Raw genomic sequence first — 22,321 nt, forward strand, 5'->3', positions numbered from 1 at the left:
CCAATTTAGAGAACACCACTGCCCCTTGTACGGCCTCCAGAATGTCTTTGATGAGAGGCATGGGGTACTTGTCCCAGATGGTCACCCGATTGAGGCCGCGGTAATCTATGCAGGACCTCAGCTCTTGGGTGTCTTTCTTAGGGACAAAAAACAGAGAAGGCCCTGCTGGTGAATTCGAAGGTTGTATCAGGCCATTGAGCAGGTTGGAATCGAGATACTGTCGTAGAGCTTCCTTCTCTGAGAGACAGTGAAAACATCCGGCCAAAGGGCACCAGAGCATCTGGTAGGAGATCAATTGTGCAGTCATCAGGCCGGTGAGGCGGAAGTTCCTGCGGGTCTTTATCCCAAAAGACTTCGCTAAAGTAACAGAGACTTGTTGGGATGGTATGGACTCCCACAGTGGTCAGTTGGTGGGGAGAATCGGCGAGTGCTTTCACCATAGAGTAGTTGGCGCCCTGCAGGCATGTCTTGGTGCAGTAGACCGAGGTAAAGGCCATTTGATTCTTAGCCCAGTCAATAGCGGGATTGTGTTTCCGAAGCCAAGGCACCTGAGTATCACAGGGATGTGAGCGGCCCTGATGAGATCAAATCGTATAACCTCCGTGTGCTGCATCACTGTCATGGTGAAAGCTGTGGTGGTGTGGGGGATAAGACCAGAACTCAAGGGTTAACCGTCAACACCCTCAACCTTTTGGTCTTCGTCCTTTTCCAGAAGATCAATTCCCGTCTTTTTGGCCCATGCTGTGTCCATGAAACATCCTGCTGCTCCACAGTCAATAAGGGCCAAGACGTCAATGGTCTTTTGTTTGGTTTGCAGCTATATACCAACCACCACGAGATGGTTGTCGTCAGTAGAGATGGTTGAAGTAACTGACATTTTGGTATATAACTAATGCCCGAACAATCATTTTACAAGGTGTATAATATGTTCTAATAAACATTAGTTAAAGTAAAATCGATTGCTCTTCGTTTTTACCTTGCCTACACAAATATAAGTAAATTTTTTCCTAATTAAAGTTAATCCAATCCTTCCAATTCTTTTTAATATACCTACAAGTACTTACAAATGTTTAGTTAGCAAATACATTGTACTCCCCACACAACCTTACTTTGATGTTTTCTTCTGCTTCATCCCTTATTTATTTATTGTCTGACATCAATGACTTTGAGAATTGGTGCTTAGTTATCCCCTATTTTTGTACTGCGAGAGAGAAAGCAATAATATATCTCTCTAGGCAAGCTATATCATAGTCACCCTAGGCCTCAAAATGTGCAGTTGCCACTAGCCTTTAGCCTGTGATAATTGACTCTTTGCCGTAAGAAATGATATACTGTGTGTATATACGCAATTGCGGGGCAAGTGAATTTCTTCTGCCTACATTATTAGCCGTTCTTCTGTTACATTGCCTTCTGCCTTATCAACTGACCTGTCTATCTCATTATCTGTCAACATTTACTATTATTGATTAATAAACTCATTTTTTTCTTGCACAGATTTTACATCAGTGAGTAGCACAATCTCACCAGAAATCAAGAAAAGATCTGTGCACTTTGAATGCCAGCCTCAGACTAATGCCAGCCTATCACAAGAGACTGTCTCATCTTCAAATGAAAAAACTCCCTCATTTAAGAAGAGAAAATATACTAAGAAAGTAAAAGGCATTCTATCTGAAAATAAAGGCCTACAGCTAAAGATGAAATCTTCATCAAAGAAACAGTTGATAGACAATTGTAAGTTTACCTTAAGTACTTGCATCATTTCCATGTAGCAAGTGTATAACATAATACAACTAGGACACAAATTAACTGTATAATCGGAGCCATATACTTATTTAATATATCAGGTTCTTGAACTTCCTAACTAGAAGTCTCTGTGCAACTGTACTTGTTGTTAATGTATTTGCCCTTGATATCTGGCCTGTAGAAAATTGTTAGAATACCACTTATTGTTAAAGGACATGTTGAGAAATAAGAAATTGTAGTAAAAAATGTCTCTTTGTGACAGAAATATCAATTTATATCCAATCGAATTTCTTTGCATCAAAAGCTAAATGTTTGTTAGAAATATGAATCCATGTATTATCAAATGAAAGCCCTTTCATGGAGCTGTCCCATGTGAGAATGTTTCAATCTGTGTATGATAATTTGTATAGTGGGAGGATTGATGTGGAGGGGATCATAGACTGAATTCACCTGTTTGTAATCGGGAGATGACGTGCCTCGGACCGACCCTATTTTAGGCTATTCCAACACTTTTTGTGTCATGGTGGAGTCTGTGATACTGATGTGTGTACCTCCATCGTAATGCTCCCATGTTGGACTCCTGCCACAACTTCACTATGCGAAACACTACAGGCATGGTTCTGCTCCCACTTGAAAGCAATGTAGCAGCGTCTCGGATAACAATCCTCTGCCACATTCCTGGGAAGTGGTAAGGTTGTCTGGGGGATCCCCCATTGACCGTCTCTGGGTGCAGCATCATGGTGAGGGTGGTGGCACATAACCCCATGTCCATCCCAGCCACCACACATAGGCAAGGCATTTAATCTCTGCTAAACAACTACATATGCAAATCTGGAGACGGTCTCCAGAAGTAGAGCCTCAGCTTCACCATCTCATTGGTTAGGGAGATAAAAAATTAAATGGATACTTTACTAATTTTAGTGTCAACTGTATTAGTATTGTTTTAATGTACCAGAGAGTCCCATCCTTCCCATCCTGATAACGGAGAAATATTCAGAGCTTCTGAATCTATGAAAAATATCAATGTTAGAGAACAAAAGTAACAAGTAAGAACCAAACTACTAACTGTTTTAGCATCTGGAGTCCACTGATTTGACAGTGCAAGACAGGGACTAAAACTATTCTGAACATCAGAAACAAGCTTCTCCCTTAACTCATGTTAAAGACGAGGCATGTTCACTAATCTTACTCTTCCTCCCAGCTGAGTTTGACACCAAAGATCTCAGGGATGGAAGGCATAGCCCTTGTCTGATTTGCTTCCATGGTCACTGAGTTGACCTGGGTTCCCGCTATTCCGATCCACCAACAACATATGTGGAGTAGATTAATTAGCTGTCCTTTTGTTTATCTTGTTCTGTATCTACCTGTCCTCCTTGCTCAGATCATTGACCCTCACAGTGTTGATGACACCAAAATTCCCCTTAGGTCTGATGAGTGATCTCGGGACCGTTATCAAAATGTAAACTGCCTGATACTGTTGAATTGCCAGTTCCTCAATAGTCATAAAACAGAGTACTCCTATGTCCCATTCCCTTTCCTCTGTACTTATGGGGTTGTCTGTTCCGCTGTGACAGAACCGGCACACATGCACAAGAAACCTTTCCTCCAAATTTGAATACGGGGCAGAGGTATGTGCACGCATGGGGCATGATCCAGCACTCCTAACCCCCACCCTTCCACTGGCACACCCAGCAGACCCTTTTTCTGGACGGATGTGGTCCAACTCACAGCTGCTCTCTTCCTTTCTTCCGCTGTTAATTGTTCTTTTACAGGGCACCCTCCGTTCACTCCTACATTTTTGTCTGGTGTAAAACTATTTTCTCAGTCTGTAGGTTGTGCACAAAGCAATACTCAGCGCAGGACTTTCACTCTCTCTGTTTTGAGCCTAACCTTCGCTGGGGAAAATGTGTGGCCTGCAACAGCTTTCCCATCTGGCTGTGAAGAAACGACTGGGATGCTTAGAGGAGATCTTCCCAGCTGTCCCACCAGACCACCTGCATCGCTTCTTATAATCGCTAGGGGAATAGGGGAAAAGTACAAGATTTGTTTCCAGTCTACCCCAGTCTGGCAACTCTTCTCAGGGGAAGTCGCAACCATTAGTGATACTTCGGGTCCTTCCAACGACTCACACCGGTCAACTTGGAGAATCTCTGAGTTCTCCAAGTCTTCCTCCAAGGTGCTTTCCACACCAAATTCCTGTCAGGCCTCCTACCCCCCGAGGGTGAAGCTTTGATTGAGACTTCTTCTGGGGACCATTACCCCGAAGACCCTGTGCCTTAAACCAGAGCACACCACAAGGTTTCTACTGCCTTTGGTGGGTCTTTGCCTGAGGGCATGGCCAAGCCTACATTGAGGATTCGGGGAAGCATAAACAATCACCAAAGCTCTTGCGTGCAGCACAGACTATGGCTAATAAATGGTGGCTCCCATTGAGGCGAAGCCTCGCGCCATCTTGAGAATGACAGATTCATTGTCTACCATGTTTTCCTACTGAACACTGGGCATTCACAACAGGGACTGGCTCATTGGGCAGACACTCTTAGCGGAGGTTCCGGTCCCCTACGGCATCCAGGGGATCTGTTACTACATTGTGGTGGTATCTTCTCTATCTACGCTGTTGTGGTCTGTGTAATACTGTCAAGTTTAACTAGATTGACTATAGGTTCTGGGTCGACACTGAATCCGATATCCCCCTCCTCCACACCTGTATCTTCTGTTGATGAATACTGCGGCTTTCCTTTCTTCTTTCGGTCCTTATGTTTTTTCTTGAAGAGATAAGGCCTCCTTTGGGTGGAAGCCACTCTGCTGCCGTTCCGTTGGAGACAAGCAAAGGGCCCCCTCCCGAGAGTGCCAAGGAGTGGAAAAAGCCAAATGGCAGAAAAAACCTCTCGTGAAGGACGACTTGCGTGGCACTCTGGTTGTAGCACTGATATGGAAATTTCACCAGGTAAGTTCCATTGCAGAGTGGTAGATGGAAGTCAATTGGCAAGAAGGTCCAGAAGGAAGACCCCAAGGAAGAGCCGTTGCTGGAGGGCGAGCTGTGGAAGCAAAATCCAGTCAACAGTGGTTTGCAAGCGACAAGATATGCAATGCCGCCAGTACCAGGGGCTGAAGAGAAAACTGGCTGCGAGGTCAGAAGCAGGGGTAATGCCGCCATCCCCGAGGCTGTAGAGAAAGCTGGCCGCGAGGCCGGAAATAGGAGTACTTCACTCGGCTGGAGGGGAGGAAAGCCGGAGGAGCGGAGACAGAAAACAACGAGAGAGGGCACAGGACTAGAGAGTCGCTGGACCGGAGGAAGAGGTAGTGTTCCAAAAGAGGAGAGACATGAGAGAAAGGAAACAGGGGGAAGGACCCGAATGAAAGGCTACAGAGGGAACAACAGTGTAGAAAAGAGGGGGGACGGGACCGACAATGGAGCAGTAAAGACCGCGGCAGCTGGAACGGGACGAGGACCGTGCTGAGCTGCTGCGGTTGAAACAAATAGTGGAAATCGAGAAAGAAAGGATAAGAAGGAAAGAAAGCAGGGTGTAGCGATAGCAGGCCAAAAATGCAGAGTAACAAAGCACTAGCGTGTAAACCCAGAGCAAAGCGAAAAGGGTTGCAACGCACCGCGGAAACAGAGGGGGGTGGCTTTAAAGGAAAACAACCCAGGAGACAGAAAGACTAGACCTGCGCTCCCGGAAACGGGGTAGCGTAGTGGGACATTCTAATGGCGGAGCAGCTGTCAAGAGTTCCACAAGCGACAGGAGTGCAGGCGTGTGACAATATACCCCCTCTTCAGGGGAGGACCCCCCGGCTTGCCAGGGTGGCACTGACAGAACCTTTGGACCAGTATCGGGCATGCAGATGGGTTCTTGGTTCCCAGGAGTCCTCAGAGTGCAGATATCCCTTCCGATGGACTAGATACTAAAGGCGGCCCTTCTTGTACCTGGAGTCCAGTAATCTTGCCACTTCGTATTCTTCAGGAGTAACAATCCCGACGCCTGGTTCTTTGGGCAGGGACGAAGGTAGCGATCAGCATGATGCTCTTTGAGCAAGGAAGAGTGGAAGACAGGTTGTATGCGTCTCATGTGTTTGGGCAACTGCAAGCGGTAGGCCACAGGATTAACCCGATCCAGAATAGAGAAAGGACCCAGATACCGCGGAGACAACTTGGAAACTCGCAACCAATGAGGCAGGTATTTGGTTGAGAGCCAGACTTTCGTTCCTTTTTCCCACATGGGTGAGGGGCGGTGTGGGTTACTTTGGGTGCAATACCGATGTCGGGCCTCCTGAAGCCTTTCACAGGCGGTCTTGTGCGCCTCCGAGAGGTTGGCGAGTGCAGCATCCACTGAAGGGACTGGGGAGGACCTCAAATCCCTAGGTAACAGAGCGCGGGGATGGAAACCATAAGAACAGTAGAAGGGACTAAGCTTGGTGGCACTGTGTCTAGAATTGTTATAGGAGAATTCGGCGGTGGAAAGTAAGGCCACCCGGTTGCTCTGTTGGTTGTTGATGAAACACCGAAGGTATTGTTCTAGGGAGGCATTTAACTGCTCAGTCTGCCTGTTAGTCTGGGGGTGAAAACCCAAAGACAAAGCTCTTTCAATGCCCAACTTGGCACATAGGGTCTTCCAGAAGCCAGATGTATACAGGCTGCCCCTGTCAGATATGATTTTGTCGGCCAGTCCGTGTAGACGGAAGATGTCTCTGACAAAAACCGTGGCCATCTCAGCTGCAGTCAGAACTCCCGGCAAGGGAGAGAAGTGTGCCATTTTGGTGAAGGTATCGACTGTCAATCTGTAGTGAGAATGTTCCATGGTCCTGTACGGGGTGTATTGTGCTGCAACAGCCCTACAGGTCTTTGAGTGTTGTACTTGGACCGACAGCAGACCGGACAGGACCGTACGTATCTAGTAACATCCGCTGTCACACCCGGCCACCAAAACTGCCTCTTAAGCAGTTCCGTTGTGTTCGACGTTCCCCGATGGCCAGCCAAAGGGCTATCGTGGCACCACTTCAAGGCACACCGTCTGGAGTTGGAGTCCGGGCGAAACAAGCGGTTGTTGACAAAGAGCAAACCATCCTGTTTGCTAACAATGTCTCGCCGTGTGGTAGAAGTAGGTGCTAGAGCGAGACTGGTTGCATCCTTAACTCCTTGTAGAAAGGTAGTGACCTGACTGGCTACTTTGTTGTAATGGAAAACCAGTTCCGGCAGATCTTCTTGTGAGACGCCCGGGGCTGGTATCCGGGAGAGAGCGTCTGCCAGCACATTCTTGGACCCTGGTAAGTATCTAGTGGTAAAATCGTATTGGGCGAAGAAATGCACCCGCCTGGCCTGGCGAGAGTTGACACACTCAATCTGTTGAATTACTTTTAAGTTCTCATGGTCATTCCTGAGAATAAAGGGGTAAGCAGCACCTTAGAGCAAGTGACGCTACTCCTCGCAGGTGGTCTTCATGGCGAGCAGCTCCTTTTCAATTACAGAATAGTTGGCCTGGCTGGGTGTGAGCGTCTTGGATACGTACGCTACAGGATGTTCTGTTCGCTCGAATTCCTGTAGCAGGGTGACTCCTAGGGTGGCCACAGAGGCGTCGGTTTCTACTATGAAAGGCCTTCCCTGATCGGGCTGACGAAGAACCGGAGCAGAACAGAAAAGCCGCTTTAAATGGAGAAAGGCTTCATCCGCTTGCCTGGTCCAAGAGAAAGGAGCCGAGGTTTTCTTGAGCAAAGACTTGATGGGCAGGACTGCCTCGGAAAAACCCTGCTATAAACTTGCGATAAAAGTTGGCCAGACCGAGGAACTTTTGAACGTCCTTGACAGAAGGAGGGGCAGGCCATTCAAGGATGGCCGCCACCTTCCGAGGGTCTATTTGTACCCCTGCACTGGACAAGATGAACCCCAGATAGGGGACTGTGGTAGCCTGAAAAACACACTTATCAGGGTTGACCAGAAGGTGATGGTCCTTGAGACGCTGTAAAACCTGACAGAGAGGTTCCTGATGGAGTTGATGTGAAGCGGAAAAAAACAGAATGTCATCGAGATAAACAATTGTACTGTGGTACAGGAGATCTGAGAACAAGCGGTCCATGAACCTCTGAAAAATGGACGGGGCGTTGACTAGACTGAATAGCATGACACGGTACTCGAAGTGGCCGTACGGGGTATGAAAAGCGGTCTTCCATTCATCCCCCGCACTGACACGTAAAAGGTGGTTAGCCCTTCGCAACTCCAATTTAGAGAACACCACTGCCCCTTGTACGGCCTCCAGAATGTCTTTGATGAGAGGCATGGGGTACCTGTCCCAGATGGTCACCCGATTGAGGCCGCGGTAATCTATGCAGGACCTCAGCTCTTGGGTGTCTTTCTTAGGGACAAAAAACAGAGAAGGCCCTGCTGTTGAATTCGAAGGTTGTATCAGGCCATTGAGCAGGTTGGAATCGAGATACTGTCGTAGAGCTTCCTTCTCTTTGAGAGACAGTGAAAACATCCGGCCAAAGGGCACCAGAGCATCTGGTAGGAGGTCAATTGTGCAGTCATCAGGCTGGTGAAGCGGAAGATCCTGCGGGTCTTTATCACAAAAGACTTCGCTAAAGTCACAGAGACTAGTTGGGATGGTATGGACTCCCAGAGTGGTCAGTTGGTGGGGAGAATCGGTGAGTGCTTTCACCATAGAGTAGTTGGCGCCCTGCAGGCATGTCTTGGTGCAGTAGACCGAGGTAAAGGCCATTTGATTCTTAGCCCAGTCAATAGCGGGATTGTGTTTCCGAAGCCAAGAAACCTGAGTATCACAGGGATGTGAGCTGCTCTGATGAGATCAAATCGTATAACCTCTGTGTGCTGCATCACTGTCATGGTGAAAGCTGTGGTGGTGTGGGTGATAAGACCAGAACTCAAGGGTTAACCGTCAACACCCTCAACCTTTTGGTCTTCGTCCTTTTCCAGAAGATCAATTCCCATCTTTTTGGCCCATGCCGTGTCCATGAAACATCCTGCTGCTCCACAGTCAATAAGGGCCAAGACATCACTGGTCTTTTGTTTGGTTTGCAGCTGTATACCAACCACCACGAGATGGTTGTTGTCAGTAGAGATGGTTGAAGTAACTGACATCGAGACATAGGGACCAGAAGAACCTCCTCGGAAACTCGTCCCAGCTAGTTCCGAGGACGGCCATTTCCCAGACGGCGAGGTGTGACTCTGGGCACTCACGTAACATGTGTTTGTCAGATCTGCAGTACATGCAGAGACTGTTCTCCTTCCGTCTCTTTTGTTCTTCTGCACTTAACGGTCCTCTGGTGGTCCCTATCTGCATGGGCTCTTCTCTGGTCTGTCGAGGTGAGGAGGGGATCGGAAAGGGCGGATCTGGGTGAAAAAGCAAACTGCGGCCCTTCCTTTGTTCTGTGTGTCTCTCGTTGAGGTGGAAATCGACCTGTAGGACACTGGACAGTAGGTCGGAGAACGTTGTGGGTCTTGGGGATCGAGCCAATTCATCTTTAAGATCTTCACGTAGACCCCGCCGGAAAATCGTGTATTGGGCAGTCACTGGCCATCCAGTTTCTGCAGCAACTTGTTTAAAGTGAGATATGTAAGTCAGTAAATCAGACAACCCCTGGCGGATGTCCAGCAGTTCCTCGCTGGCAACTTGAGCCGACTCCTGCCTCTCAAAGGCCTGTTTGAACTGAGCCGTGAACGCACTGTAGTCCTGCAGAAGAGGACTGGTGACCAAGGGGGTTGCCCAAGCCAACGTGTTACCTGTCAAGTTCGAGATTAGAAACCCTATGCGGGCCTGATCTGAGGCTTACGTTTGCGGCAGAATGTAAAGTGGATGATGCAGGCTTCCATGAACTCCTTGAATCTACGGGGTGAGCCATTGTACTTGCCGGAACCAGCAAAATGGGTGGGAGTTCATTACGCTGTTGGTCTCGGTTAGCCATCATCTGACTTAGGGTAGTGTTCTCGGTTTTAAGAGTCTGGACTTCCTGTGAGAGTCCTTGAACGCCGTTCACCAATTCCTGAATCTGCTCAGCCGTAGCCATGGTAGACTCCTTTTGGCGTTGCAAACTGTCAAGTTTAACTGGATTGACTATAGGTTCTGGGTCGTCACTGAATCCGATATCCCCTCCTCCTCACCTGTATCTTCTGTTGACGAATACTGCGGCTTTCCCTTCTTCTTTCGGTCCTTATGTTTTTTCTTGAAGAGATAAGGCCTCCCTAGGTGGAAGCCACTCTGCTGCCGTTCCGTTGGAGGCAAGCAAAGGGCCCCCTCCCGAGAGCAAGTAGAGGAAAAGCCAAATGGCAGAAAAAACCTCAAGAGTGGTTTGCAAGCGACAAGGTATGCAATGCCGCCAGCACCAGGGGCTGAAGAGAAAACTGGCTGCGAGGTCGGAGGCAGGGGCAATGCAGCCAGCACCCGAGGCTGAAGAGAAAGCTGGCCTCGAGGCCAGAACAGAGTACTAGACTCGGCTGGAGTTGAGAAAAGAAAGCTGGAGCGGAGACAGAAAACAACGAGAGAGGGCACAGGACTAGAGATTCGCTGGACCGGAGGAAGAGGTAGGTTTCCAACAGAGGAGAGACATGAGAGAAAGGAAACAGGGGGAAGGACCCAGGGGAAAGGCTACAGAGGGAACAACAGTGTAGAAAAGAGGCGGGACAGGACCCGACAGTGGAGCAGTAAAGACATCAGCAGCTGGAATGGGATGAGGACCATGCTGAGCTGCTGTGGTTGAAACAAATAGTGGAAGACAAAAAAGAAAGGGTAAGAAGGGAAGAAATCAAGGTGTAGCGATAGCAGACCAAAAATGCAGAGTAAGAAAGCACTAGCGTGTAAACCCAGAACAAAGCGAAAAGGGTTGCAACCCACCACGGAAACCGAGGGGCGTGGCTTTAAAGGAAAGCAACCCAGGAGACAGAAAGACTAGACATGCGCTCCCGGAAACGGGGGAGCTTAGTGGGACATTCTAATGGCGGAGCAGCCGCCAAGAGTTCCACAAGCGCCAGGAGGGCAGGTGCGTGACAAATACCCATAAAACTCAGGCCCACCACGGGTTCACAGACCCATGGTTTGTTCACCTGAGACAGACATATTGGTACCTGGCTCAGACATCATCCTGGACTCCTGCCCCTTTGACTTCTTGGACTCCAGTTTAAGCAACTACATCACAAGCAGCTGCAGAGACCATTATTTTGACTGGTTCCAAACAATAATGAGGTTGTCAACCATGACTTCACATTTCAGAGGTTGATTAAAGAACTGATGCTGCAATCTTGTTCAACTGCTCCAGCAGGACCTCCTCTGCCACAACCTCCACTGCCACCTCCTGCTCTGTTCTCTCAGTCAGTATCGGTAGTTGAGTGAATTCCTTTGCATAAACCGCATCAAGAGACTCCACAGCCGACAGAATCTCTGGCACTCCTTGGGAATGACAATAAGCTTCCAGGCTCTAGATCTATTACAGAGAACCTTACATAGGAACCTCAGCAGAGTGAGGAAAATATTCCCTCCTTGATTCAAGCTTTTCATGAGCAGGTGGGCGGTGTGACTGAATATTGAATTATCAATCATTTTATTGGGAAATCATGACATTTTATGTATGCAACTAAGTTTTACATTTTAAGTGTATGTGAAATGTTTATGCAAACTAAACACATTATAAATAATACATATTTGAGCCTAACCACCCTGGTTGAATGCCAGTTGAAATAGGAGTGTGAGCAGGAGTTATGGGTCTGAAAAATTGACGTGCTGACAATGGGCCAGACCTATGGACTCTACATATGGTCTCTGTTCTCTCTCCCATCTCTTCCTCTCTCATTAATGGTGGCACCCAGTGGGAAGCCCTCCTGGACCCCTTCTACTCCTCTAAAGGTCATCATTAATGTTTACTTGAATGGTACCGTCTTGGACCAAGACCCTCAAGCCAACCTTCTCCTCTTTGAAAGACGCTTCCTGCGCCTCATCAATTTACTTTTTTCTCCTGCTGTCCCCGCTCTCCCCCCCACGGCTTCCTCGCCTCCCCCTGCTGCCTCCTCCTGGGTTACCTTGCCTTCTCCTCCTTCCTCTTCTGCCCCCCCTTCTCGGGCTGCCGCTACGCCTCCGCAGGCGTCCCTCTGATTTGTACCCCTCCGCGGAAGTCTTTCAAGGATGGCACCCTACTCCCTATTGCCACTCTAAACTCTCACTCAGCTGTCAAACACTCCTCTGACATCTGCCGCCTCCTTGAGGAACTTGACCTGGATGTCCTCTATCTCACCGAGACATGGTTCACGGCCAGCTCTGTCACAAGCTTTGACACTCTTCTCTCTGATGGCTACAAGATCCTCTCCGTGCCCAGATCCAACCGTTCCGGAGGGGGTGTAGCCGAGATCTTCCCTGAGTGGATCCCTGCCTCTGTCATTCCTACGCAGGCCTACTTTACTCTTTCGAATGCCTCATCTGCAGGCTCTCTCTCTCTCCTGGCTACTCCCTTACTGTGGCTACCATCTATCGGCCAACTGGTCAGATCTCCTCTTCCCTCCTGGTCTCAACCACTAAACCCCTCCTTCTTGGAGACTTCAATATCCACCTGGATGTTTCTCTACAGCAGTCTCTACCTCTCCTGTCCCCTCCCAGGCCCTCTGCACGGCTCTGGCTTCTCATTTCATCTCTAAAACTCAGGAAATCCTGTCCTTTCTCTCTTCCTCTCCTCTTCCTTCTCCTCTACTCCCTGCTCTTCCTCTAACCCTTCTTCGGCCCGCTCTCCTCCCTCCTTCTCTATCTTCCCCTGTTCTCCTCAGACGAGGTTTGTAGACAAGTCCGATCTATAAAAGTCTCATCAAAACAGGTTCACCCTGTTCCTCCAAAACCATCAAGGACCACATTGACACCCTGGCTTCTGCTCTGGCTGACTTCTGCAACATTCCTTCTCCACTGGAGTCTTCCCCTCCCCCCTGAAGCACTCCCTTGTGCACCCTCTTCTTAAGAAACCCTCTGCCGACCATTCCTGCCCGGCTAACTATCGTCCAATCTCCATCACTCCTTTGCTGGGCAAACTCCTGGAAAAGCTGGCCATCCCCCAGCTGTCTTGGCCACATGCCCCAGAACACAAAAAACACACAATCCAGTGATGGGGAAATGGGTAACTTGACTCACTTATGTCCCTTTTGGGACCCATAAACACAGGGGCCCAGGCTGGACTCAGTCCTGGCGCCTTTGGCGCCAGGCTCATATAGAAATGTGAGCAGGAACACTTTATTTCAGTGCAGGAGTGCTTTTACCTTATTTCAGTGCAGGAGTGCTTTTATTTTACAAGAACTCTCCAGGAGCTGATACATCCTCATGTGCTGACTCATCAGGTGTGGCTCCCTAGGCCTGGTCTTAATGTGCTGACTCATCGGGTGTGGCAGGGTGTGGCAGGCAGGCTGAACCTGGTGGGTGTGGCTTCAGAATCTCAGCTATATAAGCTGCTCCATCCTTAAGGCCGGTGTTTCGCGTTACTGTGCACCGTGATGCTCACCGCCGCTTGGACCAGTTTACTTATCTTTGAAACCAGGCGTTCTCCTACATACTCACCTCCAGGAAAGCGGTGCTTCATCGCTTCATCTCCAGACTCATCTTCTGACATCCACTGATCTTGATCCCGACGCCACAGCACCGTGCTCCGCATCCACGAACTCAGACCCTGTGAAGAAGAAGAAAGACAAGGTTAGAACATCCGTCCTAGAGCTGCGCCCCATTTGAACCCCGCGCGCCCCCTAGTTAACAACGTAACAGCTACTGTACCGCTGCAGCTTCGTTCCTCGTTCCCTCCGGCTGCCGCCTTGAGCTCCGTAGCTTCTGCCGGGCCGACAACATCACCTGCAAGGGAAGAAAGCAAAAGAGCAAACATCAGTAGTGGGACGGACAGCAATACAAGACAACAAACTTTACAATACAACAAAAACAGACGAGGAAACACAAAGGCAAACAGGAACGCTTACCTGAAGTATAGTGGCTTAGTCGCAACAGGACTGGACTACCACGTGCAAGGGACCAGTGAAGGATCTCGGTCCAGATCATAAAAGCGCCCCTACCAGAAGGAGCAGGACGGAGTGCTCGCCAAAACTAATCAACAGGTGAGCTTTCCAGGGACAGCGCATCCCACGGGTACCACGGTTTGGGAGAAGGGGTCTGGAAGGGGATCAGGCGCACAAGCTGGCATAATCACGCACCCTATTTCCCACGCAGGAGCAGTCCCGAGCAGCATCACCTATTACCACCAGTCACCACATAAGCGCAGAGGGCGAAGTCGGACCCGAGCGACCTCACCCCGCGGAGACCAGGTGAGCGTAACAGAATGCAAAGCCTCTTCGAATCTCTACCTGGGTGTTATGGAAACTTCTGAAACTGACCAGTTGGCCCGATTACTGGGAGAGTTACGGGTTGAAGTTCATGCCTCAAGACAGGAAACCAATGCCCTAAGGAGGGATCTAATTGTGAACCAGGAGCAGACAGATGAACTAGCAAGACAAATGCTCCAGGCACAGGCAGGCCAGGTCCCACTGCGGGGGTATGCCCCTCCTGCCGCGCCTCCACAGCCCATGCAAGTACAGGTGGTTCTTCCTTGGGGGGTTCCCCTGGCCCCGCCAGAACACTTCACAGGCGAACGGAATAGGTACGCCATCTTTATGAATCAATGTCACCTACATTTCTTGTGCAGACCTGGGGCATTCCCCAACGATCAAGCAAGAGTCGCATTTGTACTCTCATATTTGGGAGGTAGTGCAGCGGACTGGTCAATACCCTTGGTAAACCAGGATGATCCTTTGCTTCGAGACTTCAGAGGTTTCCAGCGTGAAATGGAGAGACTATTTGCGCGGCATACTCAAGGGCGGGCTCTGTACAATGAACTGTTATCACTACGGCAGGGTAATCAAGAGCTACTAACATATATCGCTTCCTTCAATCATCTGATAGCACAAACTAACTGACCAGAGGAGAAAAGAACTATGCTCTTTTACCGAGGCTTGCGAGGGGAACTTAAGGACGTATAAGCCCAAGTAGTAAATCCCCCGGAAAGATGTGCTGAATACATCGACCTGACAGTGCAGCTCTATCACAGATTGCAGAATCGGAAGATGGATCAGGCCAAGGCCGAGGGGCGGTCGGTCTATGTGCGACCCCGTGAGAATCAAACCAAATCCCACGATCAGTCCGAGCCAATGCAAATCGGAGGCTTGCGGAGTCCACTCACCAAGCAGAAAGGGAGAAAAGGAGACAGCAGCATTTTTGTTTGTACTGTGGTAAGGCAGGTCACTATCTCTGAGAATGCCTGGTGAAACCACCTAGGAAAGCAGTTGGAGCAACTGACAAGGTTGAAGAAGAACAGAACTCGGGGAAACTCCAACGCCCGGCAATCGTAGGGGTCAACTTGTCTAGCGGTGAAAAGGAACCTATACAGACCTCACATCTAGTGTCACACAGGTCCGAAATATCTTCTTCCTCCAAAGAGGACTCCTTCTCTCCTCCTTCCCCTTCCTCCTCACCTTTAGTTTTCCACTTGGGGTCTGGTTTCTTTCTTCCTTTTAGACCGGGCTTCTCCTTTTTTTTGTGGTGGTAGGGTCGGCCACGGAAGGACGCCACAGCGCCACTGAATCGGTGGGCTGTGGTCAATCCTCCATGACCGCCAAAATGGGGAAAAAGCCAGAGGCACTAAAAAAACCAAGAATGTGTTGAGATGTCAGGATGCCGGAACAGCTACCAATAAACGGGAGGACGAAGGATGTAGAGGACTAGAGGAATACCAGCGAGAAGTTAGAAGGCTCCGGAAAACACAAACGGAACAAAACAGCAAGAGGAAAGTGGAAAGAAGCAACCCGAACAAGAGCCGGGAAGTAAACAGAAGCAGGAGACAGGAGGAACGGCGGAAGGCACTGGCAAGCGGGAGGAACGGGAGAGAGGGAGGAGCTGAAACGGGGAACAAAGGAGAGAGGAGAGAGGAGGGACAGCTGCAAGACAAATAGCAGCAGAGGAACACAGGAAAGCTGGCGGATACGCAAGGAGAAATGATTCAGAGCGGTACAACATAGGAGGAAACCTAGATCGTTGCAACACGTCCGTCACCCGGAAGTGTCTGGTAATATACTACCGGTGACGGACGCGAGACAAAAGAACTAGACCTGTGTAGAAATGAAGTTGACGGAGTAAGTTCAAAGTAACTTCTTAAGTTTATTACTGTGAGCCCGCCGAGACACCCTCTCCTTCGCTGTCCACCACCAACTGTCGCTGCCATCACGCGAACTCTCTGCTTAGAATAATAACAAGAGGCAGAAGCTCACGTGGCGGCACGCGTACACCAGCAATACTATTCTCTGCACATCTTCCTCCTAAGGAGGACAAAATTAACTACAACCATTCTATCAATAACAACTTATAAAGTAACAAATAAAGATTTGCATAGGAAAATGTGAAATAACAGAAAAGAAATCTACATCATATAACAAACATGTATGCAGATATCAAATATATATATAAATACAAGAATTGCAAATCACGACACATAGTCTCTCATTCATGCTGGTTTGGACCTCATCCTGCAAGCATCGCCAAACTTGTTCTCACCACTCCCAACTTCAATTTCACTTCCCTTCCTGTGTGGCAGCCCCGAATCCTCAACTCTTCCATTCATTCCATATGCCTTTGCAATTTTACCTTTTGACCACACTTCGCCTCCCTCCAGAATTACTACTGACTTTTTGACTGCAGATATCTTCTTTGGCCCCAAATATTTACTTTCCAAACATTTATTTACCAATCTGGGGTTCTTTACATACACTCTCTCTCCCACATTCCACTCACGTTCCTTTACTTTCTCACAAGCATTGAAAACAGTAGTATTTTTTTCTTGGCTGGCATTGATGAGTCTCATTATTTGTTCTCTATCCACCTGTACCACTTTGGCTATCCCTAACCAGCCCAGACACAATTTGGTCACTGGTTCCCTACCCTTCAGGGACACGAAAGGTGAAACTCTTGTCACTGAATGTGGGGTCGTTACATAACTCCAAGTCAACAAATTCAAAACTTCTCTCCATGGTTGTCCCCCTCTCATCGCTAACTGCAACCTTTCTTTCAGCCAACGGTTGACCCTCTCCACAAGACCATTTGCTCTAGGGTGATACAAGGCAGTCTTGATATGTTTTATACCATAACTGCTGAGAAACTTTTTCATTGCTTCTGACACAAACTGAACTCCGTTGTCTGAGACAAGTTCCATTGGTACTCCTTCTCTAAGAAATACTTTCTCCAAGAATATTATCAACTCTCTAGCTGTGACTTCCTTGACCGCTTCCCATTCTACCCATCTAGAATGATAATCAATTAGTACAAACAAAAACCTCAGACCCCCTCCTAAACCCTTTATGTGACCTACGATATCCACTGGCACTTTGCACCAAGGTTGAATAGGGACATGACTAGGAATCATAGGAGTTTCGCGCACAACTCTGGTTTTGTCACTCATCTGACAAACCATGGAGTCTTTCACCCACCTCTCAGCCATCTTGTCAATCCTCGGCCACCAATAATTCTGACAAAGTTTTCTTTTCATAGCTCCTTTTCCCGGGTGACCCTCACGAGCAAGTTCTAGCAACCTTGATCTGACCGATTCTGGGGGAATAATACATCTCCTTCTCCATAGTTTATCCTCAAAAATATTTAATTCCCCCTTTAGCTCCTACCATACATCAAATTTCTTTTCCAAAGCTCTCTTTTGGGGCCAACCCTTCACCATCCACTCCTTGACTAACTTAAGTTCTTGATCAACCCCTTCTCCCTGTAAAGATTTTTCTTGACTGATAGCATCCATGACCTCTGCTACAACAGATTCTTCCATTCCACTGTCACCACCCTCAACTTCTGTGTCCTCAATCGGCAGCCTGGATAGGCAATCCGGCACTACATTTTTTTTTCCAGGCAGAAAACTCATTACAAAACTATAAGCTTGTAGACCTACACCCCACCTACTTATCCTGGGTGAACCTAAGGCCCACCTCTCACTTTCAAATATTTGCACTAACGGTTTGTGGTCTGATCTAACAACGAACCGCCTGCCCCACAGAAAGTACTCAAAGTGCATAATGGACCAGAGCATAGCCAAAGTCTCCCTTTCAATAACAGAGTATTTAGACTCCGCCCCCTTCAATGCCCTTGAAGCAAAAGCAATAACTCTTTCCCTATTCTCACTGTCATATTGTACTGGAGTTGCTTCTAAACCCAGTATACTGGCATCTACTACCACTACTGTTTTATCAGATGGATCAAACCTTCCAATGGAGGGAGCTTTGCTAATAGCTTCCTTAATTTTTTCAAAGGCTGCATCACATTCTGGAGACCATTCAAACTTGGCTCCCTTTTTGAGCATCATCCTTATGGGGTTGGAGACCATAGCAAAATCTCTAACAAACCTATGATAATATTCAGCAAGACCTAAGAAAGATCTCACTTGATCCTTATTAGACGGAACTGGTGCACTCTTCACAGCTTCCACTAAGCATTTCTTTGGTTTCACTCCACACACATCAATTTCATGTCCAAGATATTCCACTCTCTGAACCTCAATCTTGCATTTATCTCTCCTCACTGTCAAACCAGCTTCAGACAGTTTACTCAATACCTCAGATAAAGTCACATCATGTTCAGCCACACTACTTGCATATATGAGCACTTCATCTTGAAACACTACTATGTTTTTTATCCCTTTCAAAAAAGTGTCCATCACTCTTTGAAATACTGATGCTGCCGAGGCAAGCCCGAACGGCATTCTACAATATTTGAAGGTACCAAAAGGCGTTATAAACGCAGTCAGATGTTGGCAGTCTTCTCTCAACGGAATCTGGTGATATGCCTGAGAAAGGTCGATCACTGAAAACACCTTGGCACCTCTGAGAGTCGATAGAGTGTCTCCAATATTTGGCAATGGATGTCTGTCAACAATTATGTTCTTATTAACGTCTCTCATGTCCACACAAAGTCTTATTTGTCCATTAGCGTTTCTGGTCACCACTATAGGAGACAACCACTCTGAACTCTCACAATGCACTATGATCCCTTTCTGCAACAGAGTCTCAATTTCTAATTTCAGTTTCTCTCTCAAATCGTGAGGTATTGGTCTCACTTTGTGCACCTTTGGTATCGCTCCTGATCTCAGTCGAATTTCATGTTCAAACCCTTTGAGCATCCCTAAATCTTCTCGGAACACTTTCGAAAACTCCTTTTCCCACTTGTCTTTTACTTCTGCAACTGTGACTGGCTCCTCTGCACTTGCTTGAATACGAATGTCTAGTTTGCGTTGCTCATTCCAACCTAAAAGAGAAAAGCCCTCTTGTGTCACATATATTTCTGATTCACAACTTCTTCCTTTATATTTAATGCTTGCCTTGAACTTTCCCAAGACTTCAATCTTTACCTTACCATATGCATATGGTTCAATGTTGTGCTGTTTTAGTTCAGTGATTTTGCCTTGTAAACAGCTCTCATAGGTTCTTCTAGATACTACAGTCAAAGGTGAGCAACTGTTCACCTTTAATGTAACAACTCTTCCATCAATCAAAAACACATCCGTGGAAGAACTTCCTCTATTAGAGACCTCAGCTATCTCCAACACATGTTTGGTCTGTATATTTAGGACTGCGCTCGCCCCGTCTTCTTGTTCCGGAAACTCTCGCTCCAGGTTCTATGTTCTGTACTTGACCCACTTCACGACAAACTCTTTTGCGAAATACCCCTTCTTCTTGCATTTTAGACAGAAAATGTTTCTCGCTGGACAGAATGTGCTCGTTGAAATATGATGATTGCTGCCACATTTATAACACTTGACTTCTTTATTTATATTCATTCTTCTGAACCCTCTCATGGCTGCCACTTCTTCCTGCTTGTCCCCTTTCATAGTCGACATGTACTTATGTGTTTGCTCCATTACTCTGGCAGTCTCTACTGCTACTTCTAGAGACACATCTTTAGTTAGTAGTCTTTCTTGAATCTTCATGTTGTTAGTACAACGTACCAACTGGTCTCGTATCAGAGAGTCTGTTAATTGACCAAATTCGCATGTGTGGCACAGGGATCTTAATGCTGCTATGAAATTCTCAACAGGTTCACTGGGGTCTTGTATTCTCTGAAAAAACTTGTGCCTCTCAAATGTTATATTTTTCTTGGCTTCAAAATGAATTTCCAATTTCTTCTCCGCTAAGAAATACTGATCAACTTCTCCTTGGCCTTCAAGTGGGGGTTGCAGCAACCCATCATGTACGCTATGACCCTCCGTGCCTAGATTGTGAAGGAGTATTGCTTCCTTTCTTACCGCAACAAATTTGTCCCCTCCAATCGCCACAAATTAAGTGTCAAAAAGTTTTTTCCATCTGTCCCACCTTATTGGTGGGACACCTGGTTCCATTAGGAAAGGTGGAGGCGGGGCCATGCTATCTGCAGCCATCCTTGAAATGTTCTGATTCTTGGGTCCGTTATAATACTTACATTTTTTTCTCTACTCCCAGTTGTTTGCAATTTAAGATAATGTGTGCTTCTTCCTCTCCCTTATACACTGACTGTGCACACAAGTCTCAGCCACTACTTCTGTGTCTATAATATATTTGACAATCCACTTAATTGGAGCAGAATATGAAGTGAGTCTTTCACTTTTGTACAGTCTACGTGCATGTGCACATCACTTTCCTTTGCTTTAGTTCGCCTTCCACTCAGTACAAACTTTCTCCGGCACAAATTCATCCAGAGACAATGTTTACTTCATATAGTTGTCTCCTTTAGGTTGAGAGGCAGTTGGGCTTGTTTTCCTTATACCAACGGACTTGCCGAGAAAGGTGTGGCCAGCATCAGTGCTCTGCTTCCTCCTATGCTACTCTTGTGGTAGGGGGGACAGCCCCCTTGTTGGCCCCAGCTCCTCCCCGCTCCCTTGAGCCCCTCCTCACCTGGCAGAATATGTGAGTGGACGGGAAGCGGGGCCACCGCACCTCGACGCCGGAACAAGGAGTCCACAGTGGATCTCAGCGGCGCCTCTCACTGCACTCACAGCGGCGCCTCTTACTGCGCTCTCCCTTAAGTTAGGGGGCAGGAGGCGCCGGAGCACACCCATAGACGTGGATTCAAACGTCGCTCGTGTGCCTTGCTGCGGAGCTGCCGCGGGCTCGTGCAAATCCTCATCGCCAAAATGTAGAAATGAAGTTGATGCAGTAAGTTCGAAGTAACTTCTTAAGTTTATTACTGTGAGCCGACCGAGACACCCTCTCCTTCGCTGTCCACCACCAACTGTCGCTGCCGTCACGCGAACTCTCTGCTTAGAATAATAACAAGAGGCAGAAGCTCGCGTGGCGGCACGCATAAACCAGCAATACTATTCTCTGCAACCTGCAAAAGAGATGCAGGGGAAAGCGTAATGGAACCATCAATGGCAGACCCCTTTCCAGCGGTCCCAAACACGCCACCTACCCCAGGACATGACAGTATGCCCCCTCCTGAGGCACACGCCCCCTAGCTTGCCCAGATGGCACCGATGGAACCTACGCACCAAAAGAGGGGCATTAATATGGGATTTGGGTTCCCATGAGTTCTCCGACCAGGGATAACCTTTCCAGTGTACAAGGTATTCCAACCTATCCCGATGATACCTAGAATCACAAATTTGAACAACTTCGTACTCTTCTTCTGTAGAACCTATGGGTAAAGTGACCTTCTTTGGGGTACGTGTCCATTCATCGACTTGGAATGCCTTTAGCTGGGATGCATGAAATACTGGATGGACCCGTAGTAAACCCACTGGAAGCTTAAGTCGAAAGGCTACAGGGTTTATCTTATGTGTGATTTCATGTGGCCCGATGTATCTGGGGGACAGCTTAGAGGGACGTACCCATCGGGGTAGATATTTTGTGGAAAGCATTACCCGAGATCCTGCTTCCCAACCCGGGACTGGTCTGCAGTGTTTGTCGGCCTGGTACTTGTTACGGTCCCCAGCCTCCTGGAGACTTGTCTTGGCCTTGTCATGGGCCTCCTGAATGAGAGCTAGGGAAGAGTCAATTGATGGGATTCCAGATGATAGCCCAGGAAGGGGTAGAACTGAACGTGGGTGGTACCCAAAGGTGCAGTAAAATGGACTTATCCCTAGGGCTGAGTGAATGGAGTTGTTATAAGAAAATTCAGCAGTGGGTAAGAGTGTCACCCAGTTATCTTGTTGTAGATTGATGAAACAACGGAGATACCGTTCAAGTGTGCCATTGAGGCGTTCTGTTTGCCCATTGGATTGGGGGTGGAAGCCCGATGACAGAGCCCTCTCGATACTCAACCTTTTGCAGAAAGCCTTCCAAAATCGCAAAGTGTATTGGCTACCACGGTCAGAGATAATCTTGGTAGGGATACCGTGGAGACGAAACACATCTTTAAAGAAAAACTTCTGCCATCTCGGTTGCAGAGGGTACCCCCGGTAAGGGGGAAAAGTGAGCCAACTTAGAAAAGGAGTCTACAACCACCATTATGCAAGTACACCCTTGAGATTTTGGTAATTCAACAATGAAATCAGTGGAGATCGTATTCCAGGGGCCGGTAGGTACTGAACTAGGTTCTAATAACCCCAGAGG

At 47.8% G+C, this 22,321-nt stretch overlaps 1 protein-coding gene across 4 annotated transcripts in view; it reads left to right on the top strand.

Annotated features, from left to right (window-relative positions):
* LOC138491614 (nuclear body protein SP140-like) overlaps positions 1-22,321 on the top strand; it is a 3,009,150-nt gene that overhangs the window by 779,615 nt on the left and 2,207,214 nt on the right. For all 4 annotated transcript variants that reach the window (XM_069618235.1, XM_069618234.1, XM_069618232.1 and 1 more), the window contains one exon: positions 1,495-1,731. In XM_069618235.1, coding sequence (XP_069474336.1) covers positions 1,495-1,731 — 237 coding nt within the window. The remainder of the gene's footprint in view (positions 1-1,494; positions 1,732-22,321) is intronic.

Source organism: Ambystoma mexicanum, chromosome 10 (genome assembly GCF_040938575.1).
Source record: "Ambystoma mexicanum isolate Mex_15411 chromosome 10, UKY_AmexF1_1, whole genome shotgun sequence".
Taxonomy (NCBI): domain Eukaryota; kingdom Metazoa; phylum Chordata; class Amphibia; order Caudata; family Ambystomatidae; genus Ambystoma; species Ambystoma mexicanum.